At 42.0% G+C, this 23,751-nt stretch overlaps 1 protein-coding gene and 1 long non-coding RNA gene across 4 annotated transcripts in view; both read right to left on the minus strand.

Moving 5' to 3' along the window:
* PLPP4 (phospholipid phosphatase 4) overlaps window positions 1-15,495 on the minus strand; it is a 51,391-nt gene extending 35,896 nt beyond the window's left edge. The window contains exons 1-2 of one of the 2 annotated variants that reach the window (XM_064716450.1): window positions 15,469-15,495; window positions 15,044-15,237 (exon numbers count right to left, since the gene is read on the minus strand). In XM_064716450.1, coding sequence (XP_064572520.1) covers window positions 15,044-15,237; window positions 15,469-15,480 — 206 coding nt within the window. In that variant the 5' untranslated portion in view covers window positions 15,481-15,495. Of the gene's footprint in view, window positions 1-14,542; window positions 14,889-15,043; window positions 15,238-15,468 lie in introns of those variants that run through there. The other variant, XM_064716451.1, reaches the window with a different exon arrangement.
* Window positions 15,496-22,110: 6,615 nt separating this feature from the next.
* LOC135449581 (uncharacterized) overlaps window positions 22,111-23,751 on the minus strand; it is a 107,706-nt gene continuing 106,065 nt past the window's right edge. For both annotated transcript variants that reach the window (XR_010440773.1, XR_010440772.1), the window contains exon 5: window positions 22,111-23,646. This is a non-coding gene — a long non-coding RNA (uncharacterized LOC135449581). The remainder of the gene's footprint in view (window positions 23,647-23,751) is intronic.

Here is a 23,751-nt window from a genome sequence, read left to right on the forward strand (position 1 = left end):
AAAGCCAAGGGCTTTAAACCTCTCCAAACCCAGGTTTTACATCAGGTGACTTTGTAAAGAGAAAAAGCCCAAAGCAATTTGCAGAGCAGAGTGAAATTAAACCATACTCACACATGCAGCTCTCCCCAGGGAAGAGAAACCTCAAAAAACCCAGCTGGGTCAGCAATTTCCTCAAGAGGAGCAAGGCACTGCCTCTGCCCATGGCAGGGAGAGGAACTAGGGCACCTTTAAAGGTCTTTTCCACCCCAAACCCTTCTCTGACCCTGTGGAGAGCCTGGTTCAAGCATGGCTTAAAGAAAGAGGCCATGAAGGTATTCAGCTGAGGGAAAAATAAAAGGCCGCTGTAAGGCAGCAGTTCCCAGGCTTGATTCTGTAAATAATTAAGGTTCTCAGCCACCTTTTATATAAACAACAAGATTCTCAGACCGTTTTGTCCAAAACAGGCAGATATCCTGTCCTTGGCTGCTCTGGGAACAGATATAAAGGTTTTGAGAACTTTTCATATCACAGTGAGAACACTGATCTCGGTTTCAATAAACAAACTTCAGGTATTGTAAACAAAAGGAGGAGCTGAAGTTTTCTCTACAGCCTATCGGGAGCTCAGATTTTGCAATATGCATGAAGTGAATTAACACTGTTATAAAAAGTGCCTGGTTGATCAATAAATCGGAGTCAGATGCTGAACCAACAAAGGTGGGTCGCTCCCTTCACTTCAACATGACCCCTTTACCTGAGCACACTCAGACTCCCTGACCTCTTCTTGCCTGTAATAATTTCATATCCTCTGACCAGAGAGAGACTTGGCTCTCCCAGGAAGATCCTGGAAGCTGTGTGGAAGCTGTGGGAAACTTCAGAGGAAAGAATTCACACAATGAATGATTCTCTCTCTTTCTGTAACCATTGCTTATAGACAAGGTTCTCCAGAGTGTGCTATTCACCAAGAGTGGGAGAGAAGATTCCTAAATGCCCATCAGGTCTTAAATCCACCATATAAGCACTGTAGATTTCTAATAATCAAGTGTCTTTTCATGCCTTCTGATGATGGATTCTCTGTATCACCTTTGGCTGTCCCCAGAACTCCTCCAGTGATACTTTCCTACAGGAAAACAACCAAATTTAAGGACCAAAGAAGGTCAAACACAGCCTTGTCACTTATAAGAGTATTTCTGTTTCCTATACTGGCCTACATGGACAACAAGATTGTTCTGGGAGCTTATGGAGTCTGGTTTTGTAAGGGGAATATTTACTGCTGTGCTCAGCTTCTCCAACCCAGAGTCTGAGCCTGCTCTCCCAAGGAAGGTGAACTTCAGAAGTGCCAAAACAATTTGTTTCAGTGTTTTCAAACTGAAAACAAAGCTTTTTGAAGTTTAAAAGACAATGGCTTGTGCAAGACATGAAAATAGGAAACGTTTCTAAAGAAGAACAGCTCCATATCACCCATATGAAAAATTCATTTTCTGGTTTTCAGCTAGAAAAATAAAGGTCAACTCCTAGATAATGCAAGCAGGTTTGGTTACAACTTCAATTAAGAGAGTCCTAAAGTTTATTATTTGAAGTATTTCTGGTAATTGCAGAGAACAAACCACACACAAACATCTGAGCTTCAAGGTGATCACAACACACCAGTGCACTTCTGGAAAATTTGTCACATTGGATCAGAACTGTAATTAATTTGATGTTAAGACATTTGACATTATGAACAAATGCCACCAGAGTTAAAGGTTTGGGGCCCTTCTTGATCTTTTGTTTTCTGCCCCTCATGATGTAAGAAAGCTGAAATAATTTTTGTTTAAATCTGAGGAATTTTTTAAAAATCAAATTCAGTTCTCACAGGAAACACACTAGGACACTGCAGATACATACTGTCATAAGATTTCATGCCTTTAAGAGCAAAATAACTCGTGCTAAAGAGATGAAAATGTAATAAATAACATAAATAGGATCTGATTTCAGGTGAGGACTGATTTTTTGATTAATATGTACTCATCTGTACTCATATATAGAATGAGTAATTTCAACAAATCCATCAATGACTGCAATTATTATTCTTTTATGCAACAGCAGCAGTTTTGTATCCACTATATATTGTCTGATTAAGTTTTCATCTATTACTTTGACTTGTGTTCTGAATACCTTCCCAAAACTGTGTTCAAATTTAGTGCAACATAATGCAAAAAACCCCCAGAAAACAAACAAACAAAAAACTTTTCTGAAACTGGGAAAATAATTTCAGAATCACTGGTGAAGGAGAAAAAAAAAAATAACTGCAGAAGGCAGCAGATGTCTCTGTGAAGAATACAGAAATAGAAAGTAAACAGTTAAAGGAAAGAGACTGTAAAAAAAGAAATAACTTTTTTTTTTATCTTCCCAAAGAGCTCAACTGCTAATTAAATTTTTATGCCAAGACTCATAAGAGAACAATTCTCTTCTTTTTTGAAGCATCACCAATGGTGAGTGGATATGAGATTTCACTAGCTTGAAGGCAATTCCCTTTGTACTCCATTAAACAATCATGAGGACACACTGCCTTCTAGGCTGCCTGACACTTGGATTGATGTTCCTTTGTCCCAACCAGAAGTGCAGTCTATCACTATTCAAAAGTCAGCTCAAGCTTGTTTTAAGGACTAGATGTGATGAGAAATGAGTGCAGGCCTTGAACAGAGAAAACTGGTTTTGATCCTTTTGTGTTACGGCCCAAAGTACAACCTCAGCCATGGTGGGCCAAAAAACTTCCTTTGTTTTAGTACAGAAAAATTTTATCTTAGCTTTTTGGCCTTTTTTCTTCCTTTTTACATATTCACCCAACATTTTTAACAGCTTAGCAAGCAAGATTTCAAACACTTCAGCCTGATGAAATCTTTAAGGCATAAAAGCATTTCCATTAACTTGGAGAGCCTTTAACTGTGACTTTCAGAGCAACCCAAGGGAAAGAGGAGCTCAAACTCCATTAAAAACATCAATGAGCAACAGGTGCCCCAGTCCCTGGGGTTGTTTTGGCCATGCCAGCACTGAGTAAAAACGCTGCTCTTTCCCAGGTCTTCGAGGTCCATTAACTTCATTTCCATTTCACAGCGTGCAGCCCTTCAGGATCATTTCATGCCAGCACCACATCCCAGCCAGAGCCAGGTAACAGCTCACTAAAAGCAGGTTTGTGATGTTGTGGGCTAATAACTGGGGGTTATCTTTTTATGAACCCATTCACTGATAGTGAAGGAATCAAACAGAGCATAAATATCTTCACAGAGATATTCCCTGAGTTTCCACAGTGGTTTTCATCCCCATAAGCAGCAGCAGGATATTGTGTGGCACCTCACCTTATTGTTTCCACCACTGCCTGGCCCTCAGCTGCATGAACCACACAGGAAAGTTTAAATTTCTGCCTGGTCCTGAGCATCAGCTGAAGAGGGGTTGGTTGGTTGGCAGAAAAAGGGGGAAATTGAGGTTTTTTGCCTTTTACTTTTTGTCCCAAATACCAAGTGACAATAACTGAGAGGACAGAGCAGTACACATAGGATGGCAAAGCACCAGGAGAGAATGAACAGGAACTTGTAGCACCCAGATTTTCATCCCAGACACCTCATGAATGCCCCTCCTCTTTTCTAAGCTTCATCTGTTGATAAGCAGATTTTATCCTCAAATGGCTCTGTCTGCATGTCCCCACTGGGGCAAACAACAAAAAGATAACAGATGTTCATCAACTTCACTTATAAATCACCTCTGGGGGCTTGTGGGGAATGAATTTGGCTCTGACCACCATTCCCTGCCGGCAGAACTCTGTGTGAGCAGACACTGCTGCCTCTCCCAAAAGCACAGGTTAACTGGGACTCCTGCAACTCCATTTTCCATGTTTCTACATGGATATTTCCTCCAGTATTCCCCAAGCTGGGTCTCACAGCTAGTAGTGAAAGCTTGGCTGGTGTGCCTGCCATGTTCAATTGTGCAATCAGCTGTTCTGCAAAGTTGAGAGTGGTGTCAGTGGTGCTGAAGTTGGCAATAGTTGCCCTATTTACAGAGGATGTGCACAATTCATAACTCAGGATTTGCTTTAGGGGCTTCCCACAAGTGATCCAGGCTGAGAGAGAGAGAGCCCAGAGTTTGCATCAGCACTGAACACTGTTCACTCACCTTGGCTCACATTTGAATTCAAGCCTTCAATTTTCCCTCTCTAAAACACACTAATAGTGGGGAAAGCATTTGTGTCATGTTATTTGATGTACCTGGAGAAAATAACTGATTCTCAAGCCGTGAGAAAAGCTAGGTTTGTTTTCTGCCTACAAATAATAGGGGGAAAAAAACCAAACCAAATTCTTGGAGGTCATTTTACAAATTCCTGCAAAAACTGAAAAAATATGAAATGCTTGAAAATTCTGTGGCTGGCACGTAAAATTAACAAAACTGAAGGAGAGGGGGTAGTGATGAGGGGAGATAAGAAGCAAAGCCTGTGGTTTATCACCTGTGGTTTATCACCCTGATTCTGCTCTCCAAGGAGCTGGAGCAATTCAGAATCTGAAATGCTGCTGCCTGTGGGTACCAGCATGATGAGATGGCTTTGTGTCAGCTCAGAGGTTAGCACAAGCTAAGAGATCTGAGCCATTTAATATCTAAAGTAATTTGGGAAATCCACAGCTCCTCAGCCATCAAGAAGGGTTACAATATACCTGGCCAAGACTCAATTATGAATGATGAGCAAAGGAGAAGCTGGCATGAATTAAAAATATAACTTCAATAATATAAACTCCAGTTTGATAGAAATGTTCTCTGTAGTTAAGGCACAACACTGGGTGTCAAGAGATTTGATGTTTCCTGATATGGTTTTACAAAGCACGGTTGGGCAAACCATTCCAGCATCAGTACCAAAGTAACACTGAATTCTGCAGTTTGTTTATTAATTGGACTTTATTAACTACACATGCCAAGTAGGCACTGCTGGCAAACACCCAGCAGCAGCTTTAACTTCTCCAGAGTAACCAAAGGAAAGAGTTAATTTTAAATATATATTATAATTTTAAATATATATCCTAATTTTTATATATAAATATATATATAAATTATATATATATATATAATAATATATATAATATAAATATATATTATAATTTTAAATATATATCCTCATTTATATTGCAATGGGTACTGAATGCAAGAGGTGTTCCCATCAAACAGACCTAATGTTTTATTGCTTCTCACAGACTTTCATGGAAATGTGTTACTGTAAATATCATTTTTTAACTGCACTAAAACCAATTAAGTACTGTACACTCACACTGGCACAGAAACATCAGTATCAATAAATTATCCCTTTTTAAAAGCTAAAAACTTTTTATTTTCCAGTACAATGGCATGCAGCATTTACACCTACTATTTCTGATTAACAATTTGAAATCCCCATATAGAGCTTTATTGGGACTAATAAAGACAAAGGGCATGGGCAATATTTTTGGGGTTATTATTTAATGTCACTGGCAAATAGAGGATTGGTTCTGGAGGGTAGCTTTAGCTTCAGATGAATCAGAATGACTTGATGGAAAATATTTCTGAATACTTTAAATTAGCTAGCAATTGCAGTGTGACATTTAATTAGCACATATGCCTCCATTAGCCCTTCAGATATACAAGAAATCATTTTGATTAAGAAAAGATGGAAAATAAATTCTGATGTGGTTTTAAAACACACACGCACATTACCACAGCTGTCATATTTCCCTGAAGTTCTAAAAAAGGAAGTTTCCAGTATTTTCCTTCAGCCTTACTGATAGGTTTCCCAGATCTGCCTGACATATCCACTGATTTTACAGATTTATATCAGGGTAGAACTTCTTCCAAAGATGAATTGTGAGATCTCAGCACCTCAGGACTGAGGTGCCACCGAGACCACCCTTGGGGGGCTCGGGAGTCCTGGAATGTTCCAGAAGTGTCTGGTGGCTGGACTTTGATCCTACACAGGAGACGACACCTGTATGAGGATAGGAGGATTTCACCGGGGTGAATGGTGAAGGGATCAGTTAATTAGAGAGTGAAACACAGGGTTTAGGATTTCTGTACAGGGGGTTTAGAGAAGTAAGATGGAGGAATTGGGGCGTGTCCTGTCCTTCTTCTTCTTCTCCTCCATCTTCTGTGGTGATGGTGGCACTTTGGGATTGGTCATTACTGAAAGTGCACCGGGTAATAAGGGTGAAAGGTATTGGGGAAAAATGATAAATATTGTACACGTAACTTTGGGTATAAAGATAGGTGACTGTCCGGAGGGAGGGGAGGGTGCTCATGGCTGGCTGCTGAGCAGAGCTCTGTCGGGCCGAGAGAAAATCTTTTAGATAAACAATTAATAAACATAAAGACCAAAAGAACTGAAGCCTCTTCTCGTCCTTTGATACGCGGCTGCCCCAAGGCCACCCCGGGCCTTTCCAGGCCATCCAAACAGCCGAAAACCGGACAATGAATGGCCTCTCCTCTGTGCAGCCAACACTGCAAGGAGGCAACAGCTGTGGAGCCTGGGCTCCCTTTAAAGCTCAGATCTCAAACTAAAAACAATGCAGGCTCACAACAGGAGTCCTGCAGCTGACAAAATCACATATAAATGAGATATATACTTAGAATACATAATATCAAAGAGCAAACCACCAATCTTTTCACAATGCTGAAAAAGAAAGAACAGCCTGGAGAGGAGTTTTAGAACCTAATGTTGGGTTTCTTTGCGCTTCAATTATATTGTCCCTGTTTTCTCAGCATTTGAATTCTCTCTAAGTAAAAAATTTCCATCCTGTGACAGGGAGGAAAGGGAAAGGATTATCTGAGCATGCAAGAACAGCACAACACAACAACAAGAGGTTAACATAGCTAGGTAGTTGTTCTTGTGCACCTGAAAGATTCCAAAAACTTCCAGTCCATGCATTGTCCTCGTTAAGGGCTGAGCCTTTGATAGCTAAATATCATTAAGCATCATTATTGTGAAACTAGGAAACTCCCATTCCATGGGAATAAAATGGGTTTCCAGGCCTTAGAGTACTTAATTAGCTTCAATGCAGCATTTTCAGCATCATACCTTCCTCACAGGAGTGAGATGTTTGGAAGTGGAAGGAACAAAGGGGGAACAGTTGGTCATGCAGCACTGCAGCTTTGATCAGAAGAGCGGGGGACAGGAGTGACTATACTGAGCCATGAAAAAAAACTGCTGCAAAATGAGTCTAAGTCAGATATTTTGACTTGTTTTTAATTTTTACAACTTTCCTTGACTTAATATTGAAAGTGATCTCTTGTATTTTCGGGTGCCCTGTGGCAGGAAGGAATGATGAATCTGACTCTTGGATCTCAGAAGGCTAATGTATTATTTTATGGTACTATATTACATTAAAGATACTATACTAAAGAATACAGAAAGGATACTTACAGAAGGCTAAAAGATAATAATGAAAACTCCTGACTCTTTCCACAGCCTTGACACAGCTTGACCCTGATTGGTCATTAAGTCACAACAATTCACATGAAACCAATGAAACAATCACCTGTGGGTAAACAATCTCCAAACACATTCCAAAGCAGCAAAACACAGGAGAAGCAAATGAGATAATATTGTTTTCCTTTTTCTCTGAGGCTTCTCAGCTTCCCAGGAGAAGAATGCTGGGCAAGGGCATTTTTCAGAAAATATGGCAGTGATCTTTGCAGCTTTGCCTTCTGGTCAGCAGAGTATAAAATAAACCATTCTGAAACAAAACCAACTTTGTTTTGGCATTTTGCTGCTCCTGGGGTGAAGGAGCCATTCAGCCCTTGTGATCCCTGCTCACACGGAGCAGCGCTGCCCTTGGAAAACAAGGCAAGGAGGGCAGAGCTGCTGCTTCTTGTGTCAAGGTGCAACTCTTCAGGCCATCCAGAAATAACCAACAGTGGTAGTTTTAAATAGAAATATAAATAACCAATTTAAATTTAAATAGAAATAACCACTATCCGCCTAGTGAAAACTATTGGCTCCTGCTTTCATTGCATTATTCTTATTTCATTTACTAAAAAAATGATTTATGGTATTAGTTGTTGCCTCTATCCTCTGTTTTTATAAATATACCCTATGATACAAGATATTTCACAAAAGCCATTTAATGTGTGTGTTTGGGGAGGAGAAAGGAGAGGAAAACAAAATAATGAGTTCTGCAGCCATTAGAAGTGTCAAAGCTGGCAGCTGTACATCATCCTAAAGTGAAAAACAGAATTCATATTACAGGCTTAAATTAACTAAGTACATGCCTGAATAATGAACCCAAACACACTGCACACAGTCAAAATTTTCCTCTTGATGTTTTTAATGCTTATTTTGATTACATCTCAAACTGTTTTCAGTCAAACTCTCCGCAGTTCCCTGCACAACTACACAGCTTCACAGCAAATTGATGGAGCTGAGTCTGGTAAAGTTTCTTTTTTTTCCTTTTTTTCATATCTGCATGTCACACACTGTTGAGTATGTTCAGACCCAAAGGGAAAGTTGGGGTAAATTCACAACCACGCTGAGTTTCTCTCTGTGAGAAAAGCTCCCCCTCTCAGTTATCTCTGTCCCTCATTCCCTCCTAATGACAATGCAGCACTCAGGCATCCCCTGTTCAGTACCAGCACAGTCCTCACTACACAAAAAACTTACAAGACACACTAAATATTATCCTTAATTCACTTTTAGCATCAATAATTCTGCCAGCTCTTTCCAAGTACTGGCTTTTCAAAGTCACTGACAGATTGGGAGACCATAAAGATCTTGATTTACTGTGCCAGATATGAGTACATTCTCAGCAGTAAGACTGTAATTTTTATTAAATTCTTTCCCATAAGAACCACAGTTGTGCCCTATCTTAACTGTGCTTAGATCAAAGTATAAGAATCAATTTATTAAAGGAAAATTTTCCCCCCAGGAACCCTATCAGCAGCATTCTCCCTGTAAAACATCCTCAATCAGGCTAGAAGCAAATAAACACAAAGTGCCCAAGCCTGTGAGTAAATGGGATTCAACAACAAGATTCAACAAGAGACACAAAGTCACCATTTACTCCTCAAAAAATCTGGAGCAGATGCTTTGGCATTTACAATAAGATCCTCTTTTAGCATGTATTCAGCTGGGAGTTTAGCCATGGATATCCACTGTAAATCCCATCCTGTTAGCAGGACAATCAGAATTCCTGCCATTAAATCCCCTTCCCCTTCTTTCGCTCCCTCTTTCCCCCAGACTCAGGGAACACAAATGAAATAATTCAGCTCCACAATTTAGAAGTATCGATACAACAGTCTGTAAAAATAATCTGTCTTTTGCTCAGACCAGAGTCTGCACAGAAAGACAGGTAGGTAGAGTTTCTCCTGAATAACTGTGATCAAAGTCAGTAAAATCCTACCCTACTCCAATAAATAAAGCACAGAACAATGGAATCAGAAGATTCAGAAAAGCTCTTTTCTGCAGCAGGTCTTGCCCTTTCCTCTTCATTAACCCTACTCAGTGAATCAGACTTCAACCTGCACCACAGAACAAATCTTTCCCTCACTTTAATCACATGTAAATTACAGTTTACAACGATGCACCTGTTTTAAAGCAGGTTAGCAAGCTTATTGATGTTTTCATTTCCTATTGTCATTACTGTTCGTGAAACTACCACTGAAAAAGCTCCAAGGCTGTTCAATGTGCTTGGCTACCTCATGACAAAGAAATTATCAATTAACTGAAGGATTAGGGTGAGAAAAAGGATTGCCCTTGTTTTCTTGATGAGAAATGAGGATACACAGAAATTAAGTCCAAGACTGAGGATCAGAAGCCAAAGATCAGGTTCCAAACAAAGTCAGAATGATGGGATATTAAAATTGAGAACAGAGGGCACAAACCAGTAAGAAGTGGCCAAATACCTACTTTGAAACTACAGAGCCAAGGCTTAAGGGGTGCATTGAACTCTTGGTCCAACTGATTGGTGTAAATTCACAGCATTTGAGTCAGAATGATAAAATAAATCTTAATGTCTCATTCTGGAGATTTCTTCTCAAAACCATCTTGTTTTTGCCACCTACAGTCACAATTTCCAGCTCAGTCTGTCCTCCAAAACTCCCATCCACAGGAGAGAGAAAAGGCAAACCCAGTCTGGGAGAAGAGCAGGGCAGAAGTGCAGCACTGGAGAATTTCCTTGGGTAATTGATTTTCTGTCTGTGTTAACAAGACAATACACAGTATCATTTCTAAAGGCAACACATGCAGGATATCCAGGAGACAACATCCCCTGACAAAGAAAGCGACTTGAAAGAGCTTTGCACACCAAATTATTTCATGCATATTCATAACTTGATTAAAATATTAATACTGTAAACTTGTAAGAAACACAAGAGGCGCAGAAACAGCTTTTATTTACTTACACCAGCAACTGAACATGGCACACAAACAAAGGCTGTCAGCATTCCTCAGTGCTGGAAACTCACACGTGTGCATTATATATCTGTATATTAGCCTGCAGATAAACATTTATTCCCAAGGGAGGCTGCTAATGAGACTCTGCTGTGGGGAAGATATCCAATTACTCCGAATGACATTTATATTTTAATCACATCACATGCACTGAAGAGCTCGAGGTTTGATGGAGCAATCCTTGAAAGACTTTGCCTTTTTAATCAATTAGCTCTCTAAACATCAGTGACGTGCTGCTGACAAGTCCTTGGGTTAAATATACAACAACACACACAAATCCTCTCTCCCTGCCACGAGGAAACAGTGGGGTCTTCTAAAACTTCTGAAACAGATGCAAAAAGTTTTCCTCCTAGAAAACACCAAAAACAGAACACTAACAAATAAAGACACCCCTCAGGCTTGCTCTGAGCTACCACTCAGTAAATTCCTTCCAGGAGAGATGAAAAACTTTGTTTTAAGGGCAACACTCCTGTGTAAAACTATCAGACTCGCTCACAAATCCTTTTATAATTGGCTTATCTGAATAAAACCAAGTCAGGCAAAACAATTTGCTTTCTTCAAGCAACCTGTAAGTGACAAATGCCACTGCACACATGGAGATGAAAGTTTGGTCATGTTTAACATGTTTTAGAATTAATCAGGCATTTTAAGATGCTCCAAGTCATAGAAATAAGTACAAAAATGAAGGAAAGCAGAGCTGCAAGACCCTAATTCAATCATTCTTCAAATTAGCATTGGATTTTTCCTGTAAACAGTACATCCTCATGGCTGGTATATTAAACAACAGACTACTTCTACTTCTGAGAGTTTACATGAAAACCTCACTTTAAAAATAAAACTCAGTTCTGTACTCACAAATATTCCTTAATAAGTAAAAACCTAAACAAAAATATGAAGCGGGAATTGATCAAAGTCAGGATTTGATTGGAAAATATTTGAAAGTTCATAAAGTAAGAGTCAAATTATAGCATGAGAATTTTCTTCACCTTGGAATTAACAAACCACCCATGTTCCATGAGATCAGGTCAGCCCAGTCAAAAGGTGAAAGGATAAATACTTTGAAAGCTAAAAATTAATTTGGTAATTAAGAAACTGGGAGAAACTGTGGAGCAGAAAAGAAATATCACTATCCTTGCAGTTTGTAACTTGAATTTTCCTGAAGGTACTCAAAGAATACCTATTTAACTTTGCAGTAAAGTTTGTATTTAGGTACATTTTTTTACTGCAATCACTTGTTTTTGGGTTTTGACTCTTTGTTGTTTGGAGTTTGGGTTTGTTGTCTTTTTTTTTAACTCCTGCTTCTCAGTTTCAGGCAGACACAGTCCTTCTAATAAATCTCTCTTAACTAATCCCTCCTTCAATACCTCTAAATCCTGAGGGCTAAAATGCCCTTTAGCACAGATCTCTGTGAAGGCAGAGAAGCTTGAGTTGCTAAATTTCAATACCTAATCTGGTCTTTAATTGCTAAATGAGCTCTCAGCAATTGCCATGAACACAACACCTAGAACTGAGTCAGTTGTTATCCTTATCCTCCCTAAATGGCTGCTGAATTCAACCAAACCAATACTCAACTACCAAAAATGTGCATTGCTTCTAAGGGTGCCCATCTGCAGGATAGAACAGATCTTATATAACAAGCACAGGTTTCTGCCTTTGATGGAATGACTGACGTTGATAATTATGGCAACTGGAGGGAAAAAAGATTGCCAGTCTTAAACATAGAAAACATGGCTGTTCTTGATCTAAAATAACATTGAAATTGGCAATACATTCAATTTCAGCAATCATCAACAGAAGTTTTCACACCTCCATTTTTATGAAATGACATTTATTACCAAGCAAAGCTCCAGAGTGGAATGTGCACCTTTTTCTTGTGCATTCTGTGGTACAAAACATGCCAGTCTATTGCTGTGAGTGACATGAGCTGTTAGGTTGAAGCCCAGAGACATCTGGGAGGCACAGATGGTTCAGAACTCTCAAACTGCTGTGGAACCATTCCCTTCAAGGTCAGGAGGCTCCTGACACTGCAAGGGCTGGTGATGACACAAAGCCATCCAGACCTTTTCAGAAAGAGCTCCTGCTCTCCTGTCCAGCTCCTCATTTCCTGGCACTCAGCTCAGGGATGAGCTCAGCCCCAGCCCCAGCTCATTTCTGCTAATGGCTCTCCTCTCCTGTACAGCCTTTCCATTCCTAGAAATCTCTTCTGCAGCAGAGCAGATTCCAGTCCCAGGGTTTCCAATTTCACCAGGGAATGTTCCCTCCTGAAAAGATATTCCACTGAACTCAATGCTCCATAAAAACCCTTTGCACTGGCTGGCTGTAAAACCACAGGAAACAGAGTGTTTAAACCTCTGCAGCAGAAAAGTTTCAAAATGTAATTGCCACTTTAGAAAACTGAGAGAGCTACAGAGTACTATTGCAATAGCAAAAGATCATTTCTGTGCTAATATTGTCTGAATAGGAAAGGTCTTTTCTTTTGGTCTACCTAGAGATTGTATTCTTGCAACCATTACCAGCAAATAAAGTGCAGCTCTTCATGAAACTAAACACTGACCTGAATTTGGAACACTACTGTGCCCATCACTTTGAGATGTCAATGAAAGCTCTGAATGACCTATTGAAATACCAGAATTATTCCCCAGAATCCCAAGGAGGCAGGAGCTGAGCTGTGTGAAAATATGAGAAATTCTTCCACAGGCATTTGCCATTAGGGTGACTCTACCAAGAGCTTTTCTGTTAGCCACCCCTCCTCAGAGGATTTAGGAACCAAGGCAAAAAGAGTGGTGAAAATAATGGAATCTTTTAAAGAGAAAATAAAGACAGAAGAGAAGCACAACCAAGAAATGACTGATTATGATGGCTCATGATTTCCATATCATAGTAATAAGCTACATGTGGAGATCTCCAACAGGGGTGGTGCAGGTGATGAATTACACACAGGATCATAAAGAATTGGAAGGTTCTGATGTAGCATCAGCCTCTGAGGTCTTTGCTCACCCTGTAATTTCATGTATTCCAGAAAGGAGTTCTGTTGACAGGAACAGGTCTACTTTCAAAGTGAGATGCAACTGAACTGACAGATATCAAAGGCACCTCGCAGGGTTTTGTTGCAAATCAAAAGATTTGCATCAATATTCAAAAGAAATGAGCACCGAGGAAAAAAATCAAACACCAGTAAATTGGACAAGTTATTAATTAACCATGAGAGGTTCAGAAAGGACTCATCAAAGCATTCAGTGTCGCCGGGTCTAACTCAATATCACAGCTTAACAGATGTCCTACACTGCCTGCACCTGTGACCAGCAGCATCCATCCTCAGGAAAGCAAACGAGCAAACAGCAGAATCTGATCCCGGTTTGTGATGCTCCTGAGAGACCACAAAGACTGGGAACACTCATCTTTAAACATTAAGCAATGGAAATGCAAACTTATATAGAGTGGAACTTTTCATTGTTCAAATGCACGCAGAATGCAAACTGCATGAAGGAAAGGGTTGAAACACACAAAGCAAAAGGAGGCATAACTGGAAATACACAAAGCAAAAGGATGCATAACTGCTTTCTCCAAAAAAAGGCTGAGGGAAAGAATGGTCCTGCAGCGACAGCTGCACATATTTCAACAAGCAGATTTTCATGACTTTCCTCCCTGCCCAAGAGCGTGCGGAGAAGCTCCCAAACCCTTTTCTCACACGTTCCAGCTCAGCCCCGGCGCTGCCGCTGCCGCCAGACCCGGCTGTGGGAGCGCATCCACAGCCCCGCCAGGTGAGACTTTATCCCACAGACTGCAGCAAACCCACCAGCACCTCTGAGGCTGCACTGTTCTGGCCGGTCGCTGTTTGCACACTTCTCCCACAAACAGCAGCTTCTCCAAGAAAAATTCCACTCGGCTCTTCGGCAAAACGCCGCGGCTGGGAGAGTTCCCTCAAAGACTCACTTGGGCGAAATATTCCACCCCCGAGCATCCCAGAGAAGGCACCGGCGGCAGCTCCGGCATCCCGAGGGATGGCCGGAGCCCACCGGGCGAGCCCCGCACCTCCATCCTACACCTCCATCCCGCCCTGCCCGCGGCACCCGGCTGACAGCCGGCCCCGGAGCAAAGTTGCCGCGGTGCCGCCGCCCGCCCGGCGCTACTCACACGAAGACCCCGAAGAGCAGCACCCGTATGCCGATCTCGATCGCCAGCTCCCGCATGGTGGGGCCGGCGCTCCGCAGCCCCCTCCGCCGCCTCTCACGCCCGGAGGCAGCGGGGCCGCCCGAGGCCGCCGGTCCCGGAGCGCCGGGGCCCCGCGCAGAGCCCGGCCGGGCGCAGCCCCGGCCCCGCCATCCCGCGGCCGCCGCGCTGTGAGGGGACGGCGGCCTCGGCGCTGTGAGGGGCGCGGCGCCGGCGCGGCGGAGCCCAGCGCCGGGGGAGGGTCCCGGTGACGGCGCCGGTGACTAACGCGGTGTCCCCGCTCGGGGGGAGGGTCCCGCTGACTAACGCGGTGTCCCCGCTCGGGGGAGGGTCCCGGGGATCCTGGGGATTTCCCCTGCCCGCCTCCCCGCCCGCCCCCGCGGCGCTGCCGAGCGGAGCCGCAGCCGGAGCCGAGCCGGGTCCGTCCCGCCCGCCCCTCGGGGCCGCCCTGCGCCACAGCCTAACGCGGGGAAGGGGCGCCGTGAGAGCGATTTTGGTGCCCCTTTCAGCGCAGAGCTCCCCGTCCTTCCCTGGAGGGCCATGCACCCATCGGTGCGAGGGGCTGACATGCCGGGGCACCACTGCCACACGCTGGATTGCAGCTCCGGCCGTGGGCTGGCGTTCCGGTGCTCATCCCTGGCTCCTAATGAAACCCCGCGCTTGGAAAAGATGGAGAAGAACAATAATGAATGGGGCCGGCGGGAGGGAGCATCGCCGCGCACAGATAACACCGGTGTTCATAAAAACTCCAATTGCCGGCCCGTTTGCAAAGGGCAATCACACACTACACCACCCGGGCTGGGCTTGGCCCATTCACTTTTTCTTTGTATAAAGGATTAACAGTGTCTGAACACGCTCTAATGGATGTATTTATGTAACAGGCTTCTCACCTGCTCACACATCCGTGCCGTTTAAACCCTACTCTTCATTGTTAATGCAGATAAGCCAGCGGTGTCCCTTGGTCAGATTCTGCATAGTATGTGATATTATAGCCAAAAGGTGTCATTAATTCAGTGCCTGCTCTTTCAGAGATGAGTTTAGCTAAACATGCAGAGATTGTAGTTATATGGGAACCCCAAATTGCTGGGATGGGAGAAAGGCAGCAAAACAACCAATGACTTGGTTTGCTCCTGTGATCCCTCCAATCCATCCACCATTCCTCCCAATGAAATTCTCTGAGCTGTCAAATCCTTCTATTGCCCTTGTCTACTTTTGCATAGAGTTCATTTAACTTCCTCTTCCTTTAACTTCCTAAGTGTGGAGAGACTCCTGAACATCTTTAGTGTGAGAGAGTTTCAGCCTTAAGTCATGAAATGCAGCAAACTAATTCACATTTAAATGTATTTAATTATCTGCTTTCTTGGGGCATTTGAAGGGGATGTCCTTCAGTAAAGTGTTCATAGCTATTAACACTGCACATAGCTACAAAACAGCCATCAGGACTGCAGCAGGAATCCAATCCACTTTACTACATGATTATTGCTGGAGAATTAATGCCAGGGAGGCTTTGTTAAACCTCTCTGCCTAATATAGGCACTGTGCATTAAAGAGAAGCTTTGAACTCTGAATTAACTACTAAGTAGTAAAACTTCTATTGACTGTGTTTGTGGAAGAACAGAGACATGAGATTCTGTGCTAAACTCACCTACAGAGAAGTACAGCAGTGCTAGATTTGTTGCAAGGAGTATGACTGAAACCCAGAAAACTCAGGTGTGTGAATGCCATTGGAGAGAACACTAAAAATGTTACTTAAAAAAAGAGATCTGTCTCCCTTGTACACCTTATTTCATTAATTTTCAGACAAAGCTCATTCAACGACATATAGTCTGGATTTTAAAAACTGTGATTCACTCTCAGGAAGCAAAGCTAAATTTTGAAATCTCTATATTCAACTGGTGGTGGTAGTAAAGGACATGCCACCTTCCTTTGAGGACACTCAGTTGGTCTTCTGTTGTCAAACACTTGTACTTCCTTTGGTTTGTGCATTCCTCATAGGTGTGCACAGGAATAATCTGTTTTTATTAATAGACAGAAATATCCTTGTAATTTGTGTGACTGAGGCCAGTCATGAAACAAGGAGTTCTCACAAATGAAACAAGATTTGTCCTGCTGCAGAGATCTGCTTGCAGTGTTCTGCCTCTCCAACATGTATCAGCTGATGGTGATTTATGAAGCATAAATACTTCAGACTGATTTTTTTAAACTAGACCCAGCTTGCAGCTGGCTGCTAAACAAAATCTTGTTTGTCTTTTAAATTTAGTCTGAGCTATAGTGGTAAATAGCAAGGAAGAGATTTTAGGCTAGGTTGTGGAATTAAGCTACAAGGCAGCAGGAGGTACCACACAGCCACTGCACTCCAGCTCATTCCTAGAGCAAACCACAGTGACCCTGGGAACATCCCAGATTTTTATCCATCCCTACATCAGGCACAGCAGGTGCCCTCTGTGCTGTTTATGTTTTTAGGAGTGACTGCAGACTGATCCCACCCCGATGGAGGCAGCTATTGATTCCTTTAGGTGGCTAACTCGGGTTCTCTGTACTTTTCTCTCACAAAGATTAGTTTCTCTTTGAGCCACCTGCAGCCAATTTTCAGTCCTCAAAGAGGTGTCCACAGTGAGAAAGAGCAGCACAGCTGACCTGGCTTTTCTGGGGATTACAGCCTTTTGCCAGGATGTGTGCACTCTTCTTACCTGCCTTGGGGCAAAATCTTACAGCTCATGGTAAACTGAGCTTAAAAAAAAGTTGTTTTTTCTATCAAAGCAGGTAAACTTAATCCTGCCAAAAGGCTGTGGGAAATAGCAAACTTACAACAGAAGGGACATGACAAAAACACAGATGGTAGTAACACCTGACACTCTGAAACCAGGCAAGAGTCTCAAAAGTGAAATAATTTTGTATGTTTTAAGAAGGATTCAAAGGATGTTGAATAAAGTTTTCATACCTTTCATACTTCTGGCACAAAATCAGGAGCAGCTTGGCAGACAACTCTCATTTTGGAGTGATTTACACTCAGATCTGTCACAGGACATAAAACTAATGTGGGTTCAGATCCACTGAGATAAAATAGTAAGACATATCTGGATGAACAACTTTTCCAGTTTTCCATTGCCTGAGTCTGTAGACAACCAGATGTTTAAGCAAAATTGCTGGTCAAAGAAACACTAAAATCCAGCCTGACATGACACCAGGGCAGCTTTTTATTCTTTAGCAATTACAGTCCACTAAACAACTTATTCTTTCAAAGATATAAATGAAGGGTTACTTTAGCTCTTTCTTACATTGTCTTTACTTCTGTCAGTATTTTTTTCTTTTTACCTTTTACCACTTATTCTCCTGCCTGTTTGAGTATTTAAACCTAGGAACAGACAATTCCTAGATTTAATGAAGGAAAGCCCTTTTCCCCCTTCCTTTCCTGCATACACATTCCTTGTGCATGGTCTGATCTGTGCTGCACACCCAGATGCACTGCACAGCCCTTGGCTGGAGATTCAGCTCTAGACCAACTCCAAAGCCATGGAGGATTTTGTTAAAAAATCAGAGTCAAGGCTGAGATAATTTTATTTATTCTGCACATGTCTATACAGATGCACATGGCAATGGGAATTTCCCATCATCATTGGATTTGGCTGCTATTCCACATAGATTGCTGCTGATCTCTTTCCTAAGTAGTTATTGGTGCTCTGATGGACAAAAGAAACTTCAGGCAATAAAACTCCAAAGGAATTAAAAACCTCAATCAGCCTGGTGTAGCTATGCACATCTTAATTGCCCTGGATATCATATTTAAAACATTTATAAAAGCAAATCATTAATGCTTCTGTTTAGTTACTGTGCAGGTGCCTCCAACTGGCTCCTGATTGTGCCTAATTAAACAGTTCTAAACATTAATGCATCAGCGAGCTTCAGCAGTTGCCGTTTAATGAAGTTGTGCCGAAATACTTCATCTGGGAGATTTTTTTGGGGGGGTGAATGTATGTGCTTGGGGCCACCTGGTGGAGCTGAACTACAGTGCACGGAACGTGATGCTGCCCGGCCCGGGGCGGACTCACCTGGTCAGTCCGGCATCTGACTCCAACCCTACAGACATCCACTCTGTGTGCTCTCCTTTATGGATTCACCTCTCCAGCCCCGGGCATCCCAGGCATCCCAACCCTGCCAGGACAGCCAGCCCTGGGTGCTCTCCTTTATGGATTCACCTCTCCAGCCCCGGGCATCCCAGGCATCCCATCCCACCAGACAGCCAGCCTGGTGCTCTCCTTATGGATTCACCTCTCAGCCCGCATTCCGGCATCCCAAACCTGCAGGACAGCACCCTGGGTGCTCTCCTTTATGGATTCACCTCTCCACCAGGCATCCGGCATCCCACCACCAGGCCAGCCAGCCTGGTGCTCTCATTTTGGGACTCACCTCTCCAGCCCCGGGCATCCCGGGCATCCCATCCCACCAGGACATCCAGCCCTGGGTGCTCTCATTTTGGGACTCACCTCTCCACTCCCGGGCATGAGGAACCCCTGAGGGAGCTGGGGGTGCTGATCCTGCAGAAAAGGAGACTCAGGGCTGCCCCCATCACTCTCACAGCTCCTGAAAGGTGCCTGTGCTCAGCTGGGGCTGGGCCCTGTCTGCAGCAGCACTGACACAACCAGAGCACACAGCCCCAAGGGAAATAGGGGCTGGATATCAGGGAAAAGTTTTCACAGAAAGGGTGATAAAGTTCTGGAATGGCTGCCCTGGGAGGTGCAGTCCCCATGCCTGGGTGTGTTTAACAGAGCCTGGATGTGGCACTGGGGGCCAGGGTTGAGTTGAGGGGTTGGGGCTGGGCTGGACTCGATGATCTTGAAGGTCTCTCCCAACCTTGTGATTCTGTGACATCCCACCCTGCCAGGACATCCAGCCCTGGGTGCTCTCCTTTATGGACTCACCTGGCCACTCCTAGAATCTACAGAACAGCCAGCCCCATGGGCTCGCCTCTATCTGCTGCCCATGGAATTTCTCTGCTAAACCCTGACTTGTTTCAAAATCTGTCCTTTATAACTCTTCTAGACCAAGAACTGACATATTTTCAGCCAGCACATCACTGCCCCTAATAATCAGCATCCTGGGGAAATTTGATCAGTCTAAACAATTAAATTCATGTATACACGAAACTCAGATAAATTATTTATGAGCCAATTGACATTTACAACACTGGTGCTGTTAGTACTCAATATACTGTGTACATTGTTATGGGGTTACTGTTGTAAAAGTATTCATGCTTCCATAATAAACTTGTGATAAATTCCAGTCTTTGACCTTTACAATATTTAGGGCTCTTGTACAAGTTTAACAGGAGGCTGTGACTTAAAGCAGACATCTGCTATCTTTAATGTTGAGTAACACTTCATGCCAAGAATGGCCTTATTGACTTCAATGAAATTGTTGTGTAATTACTTTTTTCTTTTTCTTTTTCTTTTTTTCGGTTTTCTAAATGTAGTAGAAACTTGCCAACCATTGCTGCAGTCATTTCAAATTGCTCTTGACTTGAAAGAGAGCACAGTGATGCAGGATAATTAAATAGAAGAGGTAAATGGAAGAACAAGCTCTACATGAGTAGAGGAAAACAAAATAAAATGGCCAATTGTCTTGGACAGGAGGGGACTGCAAAACAAACACTTCAGGGTTTGAACATGGCCTCATGGTTTGGTACTGGTAACAATAAAGGGCTCCTTGTTCATCTTTCACTTGGATTCTTGGAAGCCTCTCTCCATTTCTCCTGGATTCTGTGTAATAAAGAAGGCAGAACTTCGAAGCTGCTCACAGCAGGAATTTGTTCTAACCCAAATTTACTGGAAATAGCCCCAGGAAGGGTAAAGCAGGGTGAAACAGTGTATTAATACACTTCCAGGCTGCACTCCCCTTTAGGAATGCCATTTGTTGCTCTGCCCCAGGGATCCCACAGTGTGACTGCACAGGATCTGCATCCCCAGCCCTGGGAATCACTGAATTCTGGGGGCTGTGCTCTCTGCAGGCTGCCTGAGGGCTCCAGGAGCAACGTGCCAGGGGTTTCCCAGCAGGAATCACATCTTGCTGCTGTTCTGGGGGCTTCCTCAGCCACTGATCATGTCAGTGATTTGTAGGAGCAGAAAAACAGGATTTTCTGCTCGATGAGAATGAGACCAATTTCTAACTTGTAGCTCTGAGCAACTGCAAAAACGATTTCCTAACCCAGGAAACAACACCAGGGACTTAATTCCTCTTTAAATTCTGTGATGCTGTGAGACTGAGTGCATTGTGGCAAAAGCATTATTTTACTTTTTCCTCACATCAACTGCAGGCTGAAGTGCCTGGTCAGGAAGTGCAGAAGTGGAAGCACCCTTAATTCCATGGCTAATTGGGATGCATTGATGATGTTTTGTCAGACTCATAGCACAGGTCAGAGGAGAGCTGAAACATCCTGATTCCATGAATGCCACTGAAGGCAAATTAAAATTATACATGAGCCCTTTGTGCTGTTTGGAACTGAGGTGGCAAAACTTTGTTTCCCTACTTGAACCCTGGAATTTATTCTTCTCAGCACTTATTAAGTCATAATTTATGTGCTTATTTAAATACCAAAGTCATTTCTGTCTGGCCCATCTAGCATGATGTAGGTTACTGTCAAATGAAGATACTTGGTTTAATTTGTGTAATTTTCAATATATATTAGAGGAAATACTTTACCAGTGCTCAAGAAGATGAAGGACAGAGAAAGCATTGAGGAGTATTAACTTCTGGATGCCTGGAAAATACATTCACAATTTCATTATTTGCTGAAAGATAAGCTTGGTGCTTATTTTTGCACTGTGACAGCCTCATTTTCTTTGCCTTCTATATTATCTATATTTAAAAAATCAGCAGCTCTGCAGCTTGAGTAGGCTAAGGAGCTGATTGAGTCTGTGTGTATGTGTGTGACTGCTAATTTTGCACATTTTGCTGCAGTTCCTCAGAGTAAAGGCTGCTAATTAATTAAAGGGTGATTGAATCCCAAGCAGTCGGTGTTCCAAGCCAGTTTTGTCATTAATGTTGCCTAGCAGGGGCAGTGTACAGCATTCCTGTAATAATCCCACAATTTTGGACACCGGCAGCTCCCTGAGCTGGCAAATCCAAATGCATTTCTCCAGGTGAGCCAGAGATTGCTGACCATATCTAAATGATAACAAATGATAACAGCTGTTGATAATGATGAAATCCAATTTAGATTATCTCCCCTTAGCCTGGTGCCACCAGTGTGAATGCAGGTCACTGGTTATGTCACCAATATTTAGGTTTCATTTTATGAGGCAGCTTTGTCTCAGAAGTAGAAATAAGGAATTCCTGTCACTGGGCATCTCCTCCTTAGAAGGCCAAAGGCAAATATTAAATATTTATTTCTCTTTTTAAACATATTATGCAATTTTATGCATTGATTTATAAATAAAGATAATTGAACAAACTTGAGCAAAATCAGTTCATGCATATTTTACTTTTTGAGACTGCAGACAGATTTTAATTAACTGGTTTTAAATAATGAGCTTTTATGCTGTTTGGGGGTAGAAAGGAAGCTGTTTAGCATCATGTTACACCAACATTTCTGTGTGTAAATATTCAACCGCAGAGCTACTTTTGGCAAAATGATGCCTTTCTGCTGGGCAAGTACCCACAAAAGGATCCTGTTGTGGATTCAGCCACAAATTACAAGGTTTTGAAGAGGATTTTGACTCAAACTAAATGAAATGGTGCAATTCCTATAGAATTCCTTACTGGTCAAAATAGGTTCTGTGCATTTATCATAATCAATGTGGAGTCACAAGGGCAATAATGATTAGCTAATTATTGTTGGGGTTCAGGGAAGAACCTAATATTTCCCTGAATGCTTCATTTCTGCAGACAGAAAAGACCAGGGCAGCTCTGTTGGCAACTCAGCCCTCAAATAAACCAGAATTTCTGTTGAAGTTTCCTTTTAGTGGAAGGTTTGACATGTTCTGTGCTCTAATTTGTTCTAGAGGGAATATTTAACTCAACCTCAGTGGCAGTGGGCTACAAGAAAGCAATAGTTCTTACCAGAGTTAAGTTAGAGGTTCTTTAACTGGGTTGGCAGTGAAATTGCAGATATACATGAGCTAAAATGCTTTTAAATCTTCAGGAAGGCATTTAATTAAGCACACTGAAAAATAAGGAATAAAGCTCTTTTTTTTTCCTATTATATTGTCTACCCTGATTATTCTGAGGTATATTTTTTTCCATTTCCTACTGAATTTTTTATTTGAAAGAATAGTACAAATAAAAGAGAATTGCTACTTTTAGAGAAAGACATGAGAAAACTCAATATCTTCAAGCATCTATTTATACATTTTCTTCTTGAATAATTCATCCTTCTTTGGTCCCCAGTGTAGTTAATGATAATTTCTAAATGTGGTGAGTAATCATTTTCTTAGATTTGTTGGATATGACAAAAAAGGCAAAAAAATTTATACATGAACACATCTGACTAGTTTCAAGGTACTAAAATTTTTAAATAATCTCCTTTTTTAGGATCTTCAGCCTTATCATTTTGTCTTCCAGTCTTGTAATTTCTGACTCTTAGGATTCATATTCTCATGTCTTTTTTTCTGCTAGTAAAAAATACTGAGTGTTTTCTGAATAGTGTACATGAACTACTCATTATTTGCATACATGGAAATGGAAGGTTAATTTAGTAAAATAATGAAAAAAATTTAAAAATAACTTTATAATTTTTTAGGTGGTTTCAAAACTGTGGATCCCCATTTTGCCCAATAGTCATTAAATGTGGACATGTTTTTTGGGAACTGGCATTCCATCCAAGTCTCCTACACTCAGGTGGAATAAATTGAATTAATTCATCCTTGGAGTCAAATAAAAAGTTTGTTTATGCTTAATTTTCATCCTCTTTCATTTTTTAAAATCTCTTTTTTCACATTTCTTCTTCTTCATGTTCTTTTTCGTCTTCTTCCTTCTTTCTTCTTCTTCTTTGTCTTTCTTTTCTTCTGTCTCAATCTACTTTGCTTTTTTCTTCCTTCAAAGTGTTCACACCTTCTCCCAGCCCCATTTTCTTGCTGTGGATAATCAAAACATATTTATTGAACAGCATTTCAGATCGTGGTGGAGAAAGGGGCTAAATTGCCAGCTGATGTTTCAATGCTGGCATTAACATCATTAAT

Source organism: Zonotrichia leucophrys, chromosome 6 (assembly GCF_028769735.1).
Source record: "Zonotrichia leucophrys gambelii isolate GWCS_2022_RI chromosome 6, RI_Zleu_2.0, whole genome shotgun sequence".
NCBI classification, from domain to species: Eukaryota; Metazoa; Chordata; class Aves; order Passeriformes; family Passerellidae; genus Zonotrichia; species Zonotrichia leucophrys.